Raw genomic sequence first — 10,063 nt, 5'->3', positions numbered from 1 at the left:
CATTCTTTAGAAAGAGCTCAAGTAATTCTCTCCTTAGTTTAATTGTAGATGGGATGGATCAATTTGGGTTTCTCTGCCCTTCGTTACTTTATGTTTTGGGTATCAACACTTCTTTCTAGGTAGTAGCCTCTTTGCTGTGATAAGGTCTATTTGTTCTGTTCCTTGTTCCACCTACATTCCAGTCTCTCACCTAAACTTCAGAATCAGAATGAGATTGATTTATCAGGATGTCGTTTTAAAACTATGCACAATCATTATTCATATTACTATTACTTTATTGCTTTTTAGATGACTCACCTGTAATTTTTTTTTCTTCCATAGTCCTTTGTTACAGATTTCTGCTCTGTCACTTTCCTGGGGCAATCAACTTGGCTGTAGGCAGAGGGCAGGGCCAGGGAGTAAAATTCCGGAGCAGAAAGAACAAAGTCAGATATCTTGAAATACCATCCTGCTCCATTTAGTCTGGGCCCTTTATCCACGTGGATGCCCTGTTTTAAACAGCACCTGCACTGGGCTTCGAGGCCCCTGCCTGCCTGCTGCTGGTTGGGCAGGGCAGATACCTTTCTCCACCCATGGACTGCCATTTTCAGGTAATCTGGCTAAAGCAATATTCCCCCTATTTTAGAAATTCTTTGATTGCCTTTATGATTTGCACTCTTTTACCATCCCACATAATAATATTTACTTCATGGTTTTGTGTAAAGCAACTTTTTCTCTTATTTTTTATTATAGTAAATACACAAAATTCACCATTTTATTTTCCTCCCCAAATTCACCATTTTAAAGTATACAATTCCGTAGCTTTTAGTACATTTACAGTGTTGTGGTAGTTACCACTAGTTCTAAAACATTTTTCATCACCACAAAGGGAAGCCCTGTTAAGTAATAACTCCCTCCTCCCATCCCCTGGATACTATTTCTAAGGATTTATCTATTCTGGATATTTTATAAAAGTGGAATCATAAACGTCCTTTGTGTCTGGCACCTTTCACTTATGTTTTCTCCATTACTGCTGTCTTTTATGTTTGATTTTTTTCCTAGTATTTTGACTCCCTTATTTCCTCTTATATATTTTATCTTCTTAACCTATCTTTAAAGGAAATTTTACGTCACATACATTATAACTTAAATATTTTGCAGGATTATTAAAATATAAAAGAACAGTGCTCAAAAGGAATGTCTTTTTTTTTTTGAGTCTCACTCTGTTGCCCAGGTTGGAGTGCAGTGGTGAGATCACAGCTCCCGGCAACATCTGCCCCCCCCAAGTTCAAGCAATTCTCCTGCCTCAACATCAACATCCCTCAGCTGGGATTATAGGTACACAACACCATTCCCAGCTAATTTTTGTATTTTCAGTAGAGACAGGGTTTCACCATGTTGGCCAGGCTAGTCTTGAACTCCTGGGCTCAAGTGATCTACCCACTCAGCCTCCCAAAGTGCTGGGATAACAGGCGTGAGCCATTGCACCTGGCCTGAAATGCCATTTTTAAGCTTAGTGTCTAATGACAATATTTTGTGTTGTTTTGCTGATTTAATAAATAAAGCCAGGTACTGACATGAAATAGTGGTTTAGTAATCCCTTGTCTACTCCTGAAAGCTGAAGGCTGAGGAAGGACATGCACATTTCCTCACAGGCTTCACAGGAAAACTTCCCCGAAAAACTTCACATGAAAACTTGTAAGTCCTTGTAGGACTTACAAGGCTGCCTTGGATGTCCAAATGGACAGTATATTCCAGGTGGAAGGTCGCAGATCATAGGGAATAGTGTCACCACCTTTGTTGTTGTGCATCCATGACACCATGGATAGTATCTTGTGCACATGTATTGGAGGGTGCTCCATACCAATCTAGATCAGGATCCAAATCAGACAGACACTAGAGCAGGAAAGGAGTGAAGCTAGCCAGGAGGTGGCAGCAACAGTTCAGCCTGAGGCAACTGCTGCTGGGCAGAATGAAGGTCAGTGTGGCCAAGTCTTCCCCATCTTTCAGGGGGGCACAGGTAATCTGGATTTTTAATATGTGTAGTGTTAAAATATATATACAGGCCTGGTGTGGTGGCTCATGCCTGTAATTCTAGCACTTTGGGAGGCTGAGGCAGGCAGATCACTTGAAGTCAGATCAAGACCAGCCTGGCCAACATGGTCTTCATCTACTTATCTACTAAAAAATACAAAAATTAGCCGGGCGTGGTGGCATGCGCCTATAATGCAACTCGGGAGGTGGAGGCAGGATAATGGCTTAAACCCAGGAGGCACAAGTTTCAGTGAGCTGAGATTGTGCCATTGTACTTCAGCCTGGGTGACAGAGCAAGACTCCATCTCAAAAAAATATATATATTCAAAAGGCCGGTTGTGGTGGCTCATGCCTGTAATCCCAGCACTTTGGAAGTCTGAGGCAGGTGGATCACCTGAAGTCAGGAGTTTGAGACCAGCCTGACCAACATGGTGAAACTCCGCCTCTACTAAAAATAAAAAAATTAGCTGGGTGTGGTGGCATATGCTTGTAATCCCAGCTACTAGGGAGGCTGACGCAGGAGAATCACTTGAACCCAGGAGTTGGAGGATGCTGTGAGCCGAGATCACGCCACTGCCCTCCAGACTGGGCAGTAAGAGTGAAAAATTTGCTTTATTGAACACATAAAGGATGTTATAACTTATGCTATTAAAACCTCATAGGCTGGGCGAGGTGGCTTACACCTGTTAATCTCAGCACTTGGGACACCCAAGTGGGTGGATCCCTTGAGCCCAGGAGTTCAAGACCACCCTAGGCAACACGGTGAAACACCGTCTCTACAAAAAAAAAAAAAAAAAAAAGCCAGGTGTGGTGGTGTACACTTCCTTCCTGTAGTACCAGCCACTCAGGAGGATAAGATGGGTGGATCACTTGAGCCCAGCAGGTCAAGACTGCAGGGAGCTGAGATGGCGCCACTGCACTCTAGCCTGGGTGACAGACACCCTGTCTGAAAAATAAAAACTCATAGGTATTTCACATTTCACCTTCATATTCTCAGAACTATACTACCTTTTGTGTATTAAGTGTTCAACACTAGACTATTCAGGATTATGCTGGAAGAGTCATTTCACCTCATTCAATGTAAAAAGTACATTCTGAACAATGCCACTGGCTCCACATTTGAATTAGCTGGAACAAAAAGAGTAAATTTCTGAAGTTAAGTCATTTTGTTTAAAAGTTAGGCAAAATCTATTAATCAGCCCCCAAACTGACTGACCTTTATTTTGAGGCAGGGTCTTAAGTCTCTCACTCACCAGGCTGGAGTGCAGTAGCATGATCACAGCTAACTGTAGCCTTGGCTTCTTTCTTTTTTTAGGACTAATTTAACTAATTTAGCAATCCTTACACAATAAATTCAATACTGTGGCAAATTTATAAACAGTAAATGTTTGATATCTCCTGTGCCTTTTTTTTTTTAAACCATTTTATTAAGTGTACCCAGAAAATCTTTCAAGGTTTCCGTAGGTCTGTTCAATCTTGCCAGAAGCAAGTTAACACAGTAGAAGAAATTAGAGCCTTAGCAGTCAAGACATAACTGCTAGAGCCTCAGAGAAACTGATGCTGATACAAGTCAGCAAACAGCGTACAGTAATACGCCAAGATCTTCACCAGATCTGTGAGATGCACTCATAAAGTATTTTTTGAAGAACTTAAAAATATTTTTAGTAAAAAACCAGCACTACAAATTTACAAAGTGATTCTATCCAAATTGGCTTTTTATTTATTAATAATAAACTCTACTGACACATACTGCTTGCAAATAGTATAGACACAAAAATTATAAAAATAAACCAGTAGATATTTAGGGCAGAAGCAAAAATTTGCACATTAGGTCATTATAAGCTAGATGTATTAAGCAAAAAAAGCAAAGTGCAAACTAGTAAGTATATTACCAATTGTGTGGTTTTTGTTTTGTTTTCTTTTTACCAACAGTCTTGGCTTAAACCAATTGTGTTTTTAAAAGGAGAGAGACAGATACTTTTACATATGCATAGATTATCTCAGGCAGAATAATTACGAAAATGTGATCAGTGGTTGCCTAAAGAACTGGGTTAAATAGGCAGGAAACTCACTTTCACTGAATATCCTTTGGTAGTTTAAAAAAAATTTTTAAATCACATTCATGTACAAATTTGAACATTTTGACTGGAGGCTATATTTAAGACTAAGCCCTTGGCTGGGTGTGGTAGCTCACGCCTGTAATCCCAGCACTTTGGGAGGCTGGAGTGGGTGGATCACTTGAGGTCAGGAATTTGAGACCAGCGTGACCAACATGGCGAAACCCCCTCCTCTACTAAAAATAGGAAAATAAGCCAGGCATGGTGGTGTGTGCCTGTAGTCCCAGCTCAGGAGGCTGAGGCATGAGAGTCATTTGAACCTGAGAGGCGGAGGTTGCAGTGAGCTTAGATCACGCCACTGCACTCCAGTCTGGGTGACAGATTCTGTCTCAAAAAAAAAAAAAAAAAAAAAAAAAAGAAAAGAAAGAAGACTAAGCTCATGGACTTAACATAAAATTATTATTTTTTTAAGGTCTTTTTTTTTTTTTAATGAGACAAGGTTTTGCTCTGCATCCAGACTATAGTGCAGTGGCACAATCATAGCTCACTGTAATCTTTAACTCCTAGGCTCAAGCAATCCTCATGCCTCAGCCTCCACAGCAGCTAGGACTATAGGCATGGCATGGGCCACCATGCCGGGATGATTTTTTTAAATTTTTTATAGAGACAGGGTCTCACTGTGTTGCCCAGGCTGTTCTTTTTTTTTTTTTTTTTTTTTGAGACGGAGTTTCGCTCTTGTTACCCAGGCTGGAGTGCAATGGCGTGATCTCGGCTCACCACAACCTCGGCCTCCTGGGTTCAGGCAATTCTCCTGCCTCAGCCTCCTGAGTAGCTGGGATTACAGGCACGTGCCACCATGCCCAGCTAACTTTTTGTATTTTTAGTAGAGACGGGGTTTCACTATGTTGACCAGGATGGTCTCAATCTCTTGACCTCGTGATCCACCCGCCTCGGCCTCCCAAAGTGCTGGGATTACAGGCATAAGCCACCGTGCCTGGCTTCAGGCTGTTCTTAAATTCCTGGGCTCCAGAGATCTTCCTGCCTTGGCCTCCCAAAGTATTGGGATTAGGCATAAGCCATTGTGCCTGAACAAAATTACTTAATTATATACCACAAGAAAATTATTTAAAATTTTCAAGCATTTTTGGAAATATTTTCATGAAAGAGGTTTACAGGATAAGAAATGAGTGAGAAATGCTGATGCAGTACGTATTTTATTGCAATGATATTTTCAGGAAGAACTCCATTTCCAAGTGTCAGATATTTCAGGGGGTATGTGACGACTGTAAGCTGACGACAGTAGCCAAGGTTAGCCTTTTTTTTCTTTCCTAAGAAAAAAAGTCTCGTGCAAATATTTAGGAGACTTGAGATCATCACTTTATGGAAAAAACTGAAATATCTTACAGTGAGTTTTAGGTCTACTTGACAGAGGAATCAGGATTAATTTACAGCCAGCCATTATGCTACTCACCTGCATGTTATTCAAGAAAAGAAAAATATGTCAATATACAAGAATAATGAAATGTTTTATTTTTTGTCTTGAAAACAATTACTAAAATGTAATTCAGGATTTTATTTCTCTAGCCTGGCTTCTCACTGGTATCATGAAGGTCATGGCACAGACATTAACTGTTCCAAATGTATGATATACTGTTCCTGTGCTTTCTAAGCTGGGTAGATACCCTATATACTCTGTTTTTCCCGCTATCCTAACTCATTAGTATTATGATACATTCCCTCCCCTGCCCTCACCAAGTACATAGCCTCAATCCAAACGGAGAAAGCTGGATCACCCACCTCTTCCCAATCTATATCTTTTATGTTGTTTTAGAATCAGTAAGAGATGACCTGCCCTCTCCATTACACTCGTTGGTTCTGACACACAGAATAGCAAACAAAGCCAATTTATGTGATGCCCATGTCTTTATACTTCCACACTCTGGAACAAACACACTTGCAAACAATCAGCTCGGGGAGTGTTAAAAGGCCCTCAAAAAATTCAGAATAATATCTCTTTAAGTATAAAATAATTCAAAAACATCCAGTTCCAAATAGTCCCTGAGCACACTGTTTCATTCCAGCAAGAAGTCTCCAGAGAGGTAATGAATGAAAGGCACATTTTCTCCAGCTTGAGGACTGCTGCATAGTACTAAACGGTACCAGCCAGGCTGATCAGAAGTTCTAATTGAGGACATCCCCCCCTTCCCAAATTTGTCTTGTATGCTGGAAAAATAATTTAATGTCAGATGTAAACACAACACTTTCAACTAGAGGAGTGGCAGCTAGGGTATGACCCTTCATGGGAGGTTCAGGAATAAAGGAAAGCTTCATGCCTCCTCTTCTTCCTTTTCCAAGAAATCAGTCAATGTTCCATTATCAACAGGAATTAATAAATACTCTACTCCATCAGTTCCCTGAAAGATGTAAGAATACCTGTATGTTAGTCATTTATAAGAGGTATATGAACTCTTCTATTGTAGAGGCTAAAGAAAAAATGAATTTATTTCTTTGATGTAATATTTTAAACATGAGTATAAAAATTAAGGCAAAAGGGCACACAGTCATATATATTTAAATATACTGAGTTAAACAGCTTTATAGCGGGAAAGACAACTAACTAGACGGTGGACAGGTGGATATTTATTTTTTTCATTGTGCTTTAGATCGTTCTTCACCTTCCTGCCCTGTCCTGAATCTAACACTATTGATGTCTCTGTTCTTTCTTGCCCCTTTCAACAAGATCTTTCCCTGTAAATTTAATGCATTCAAGTATGCCCAATTTTTCACATAAGGAGTTTTCTGCTTTGCTCTGAAGCAGGGTATTTCTACCATGGCTCTTTCTCCAAACTCAAACGGCACTTGCCTAAATGAATCTCTGTGACCCAACATGGAACTTAAGTTTCAAAATCAGGTCTGAGTCAAAGGTATACTTGTCCTTGAGTAAATAATATGGACTATTTCTGGCATAAATACTACAATAGCAGAGGCTTACCTTCTTTGTTCTTATAAGCTTGTGGTCCCTAAATTCTGTTAACTGGGCCCGGAGTGTCAGATCACTATTGACGAGGAATGCCTCCCGACACTGCTGGTAAAAATCTTGAAAAGAAAGGCCTGGCAAGTTCAAAAGGAGATGAACATAAGTCAGCACTTAAGATATGACCTGATATACAAACACCTGTATGAAAGAACTCAGAATAAAAGTGCTGTTTGCTTGTTATCCCAGAGCAGTCAACAAGTATTGACAGGACTTTTAAAGATGCAACAAGGAAGTCGTAAGAGCAGAACAATTATTAAAATGTTTGTTAATCTCCTAAGATGCCTAGAATATGAAAAATAGGTAATTGGCAGATACAGATCCATAGTTAGCATAGAAAATTTTAAAGGTAAGCTGGGTTTGTCTTCCAATTTATGTTGGCAAACACCTCACTCAGCAGTGGATCTGTGGAGCTGCTTGAAAATTTGCTATGTGGCAGACATACTCAACATGAATGACCACTTATTCACTGTTACGAAAAACTGCACTGATGTCATTAAATTCCAGAGAAAGGAAATGTATGGGGTATGGGAGTAAAACAAAAATTATGCAATTGAATGTCATAAATATTGGGTACCAATGTAAGAAGGGTTATCCTGGTTGTCCAGCTGGTACTTTATTAGCAGCCTGAAAATTCCCCTAAAAAGGCAAAAAACAAAAACAGGAATTTAAATCCAAAATGTTAACATCAAAAGGCAACAACTAATAGTAAAATGTACAAAGAAAATGTCAAATATTTAGCCTATCTGCATTATCTTCTGTTCGTCCAAGGAATATCATATCCTTGCCTACTTAAACAGAAAGTTTTTTTATTTCTTCTAAAGAAAAATATAGGCTGAATGTGGTGGCTCATGCCTATAATCCCAGCACTCTGGAAGACTGAAGTGGGAGGACTGCTTGAGCCAGGAGTTTGAGACCGCCCTGGACAACACAGTGAGACTCTGTCTTTACAAAAAATAAAAAAATTAGCCAGGCATAGTGGTACACACCATGGTCTCAGCTATTCGGGAGGCTGAGGTGCAAAGATCACTTGAGCCTGGGAGCTTGAGGCTGTATCTGAGCAACACCCTGTCTCAAAAATAAAAATAAAATATGAAAGTATTTTTTTCTTTTTAGGTTAGTCTTGGTGGAAAACTTGGAATACAGAATAACATCTGAAGATAAAAATATCAATCTCATATCCCTAAGATAACAGCCATTAGCACTTGGTGTTGAGATCATACTGGGTATGCTGCTATCTCAAATCTTCATGGAATGAGGCAGGTGGAGATAACATGAATTCATATATTTATATACTGTATGTACTCCTTTATGCCTTGCTTCTTCACTTTTTGATTTTTCCCATGTCTTTAAAAAACTTCTAAACAAGGTTTTCTTTTCTTTTCTTTTCTTTTTTTTTTTTTTGCTACATGTAAGAAGAACTAAGGAAGTTTTAACAGTTGCTTATCTATCATGTACCATAAACTTATTATTTCCCTATTGGTTTCGATGTTTACATTATTTATAACTTTAGATTAAAAATAACTCTTAATGGATGATTGGATGCAGAAAAAATTCTGCACTAAATAAAACCACTTAGTTCTTCATATTTTGAATTATTTCCATAGGAGAGTGAACCAAGTAAAATTACGGGGTTGGAAGCAGTGTAACACAAACTAAGACTCCTATCAATCCTTGGGTATGCCAAAAACTTATGCATTTTCATTTTTATGCAAGTCCAGAAAACAATCACTGTAAGGTTTTTCTTTTTTTTTTTTTTTTTTTTTTTTTTGAGACGGAGTTTTGCTCTTGTTACCCAGGCTGGAGTGCAATGGCGCGATCTTGGCTCACCGCAACCTCCACCTCCTGGGTTCAGGCAATTCTCCTGCCTCAGCCTCCTGAGTAGCTGGGATTACAGGCACGCACCACCGTGCCCAGCTAATGTTTTTGTATTTTTTAGTAGAGACGGGGTTTCACCATGTTGACCAGGATGGTCTCGATCTCTCGACCTTGTGATCCACCCACCTCGGCCTCCCAAAGTGCTAGGATTACAGGCTTGAGCCACCGCGCCCGGCCAGGTTTTTCTTAATGATCAATTCTCAGCAAAGTTTGCTATTTTTCAACACTTCATCTTGTTAAATATAATTCTATAATTTTATGTTTTTGGCAGGGGGTAAGGTTTGTTACTAAAAGCTTCTTTCAACAGGGTAATTATGCAATTTCTTTATTATTTTTTTTTGAGACAGAGTCTCACTCTGTCACCCAGGCTGGAGTGTAGTGGTACAATATCAGCTCACTGCAACCTCTGCCTCCTGGGTTCAAGCAATTCTCTGGCCTCAGCCTCTTGAGTAGTAGCTGGGACTACAGATGCATGCCACCACACCTGGCTGTTTTTCTTTTCTTTTTTTTTTGCCACATATAAGAAGAACTAAAGAAGTCTTAACAGCTGCTTATCTACCATGTACCAGAAACTTACACTTCCCTATTGGTTTGGATGTTTACATTATTTCTAATTTTAGGTTAAAAATAACTGTTAGGCCGGGCGTGGTGGCTCAAGCCTGTAATCCCAGCACTTTGGGAGGCCGAGGTGGGTGGATCACGAGGTTGAGAGATCGAGACCATCCTGGTCAACATGGTGAAACCCCATCTCTACTAAAAATACAAAAAAAACTAGCTGGGCGTGGTGGCGCGTGCCTGTAATCCCAGCTACTCAGGAGGCTGAGGCAGGAGAATTGCCTGAGCCCAGGAGGTGGAGGTTGTGGTGAGCTGAGATTGCGCCATTGCACTCCAGCCTGGGTAACAAGAGCGAAACTCCGTCTCAAAAAAATAAAATAAAATAAAATAAAATAAAATAACTGTTAACTGTATCTCTACTAAAAAAAAAAAAAAAGTATTCATTGAGATGATCCAAAATATGATTTTAACTTTGTATTTTTAGTAGAGATGCAGTTTCACCATGTTGGCCACGCTGGTCTCAAAC

At 39.7% G+C, this 10,063-nt stretch overlaps 1 protein-coding gene across 2 annotated transcripts in view; it reads right to left on the bottom strand.

The window, feature by feature from the left end:
• Positions 1-5,265: 5,265 nt before the first annotated feature.
• The window catches only part of ORC2 (origin recognition complex subunit 2), a 51,886-nt gene continuing 47,088 nt past the window's right edge, over positions 5,266-10,063 (bottom strand). The window contains exons 16-18 of one of the 2 annotated variants that reach the window (XM_039470038.2): positions 7,682-7,743; positions 7,063-7,181; positions 5,266-6,484 (exon numbers count right to left, since the gene is read on the bottom strand). In XM_039470038.2, the coding sequence (XP_039325972.1) occupies positions 6,398-6,484; positions 7,063-7,181; positions 7,682-7,743 (268 nt within the window). In that variant the 3' untranslated portion in view covers positions 5,266-6,397. The remainder of the gene's footprint in view (positions 6,485-7,062; positions 7,182-7,681; positions 7,744-10,063) is intronic. The other variant, XR_005579611.2, reaches the window with a different exon arrangement.

The sequence above is a fragment of the Saimiri boliviensis genome, chromosome 5 (genome assembly GCF_048565385.1).
Source record: "Saimiri boliviensis isolate mSaiBol1 chromosome 5, mSaiBol1.pri, whole genome shotgun sequence".
Lineage (NCBI taxonomy): Eukaryota > Metazoa > Chordata > Mammalia > Primates > Cebidae > Saimiri > Saimiri boliviensis.
Note: the sequence above shows the minus strand (reverse complement) of the source record. Positions and strands in the feature narration are given on the sequence as shown.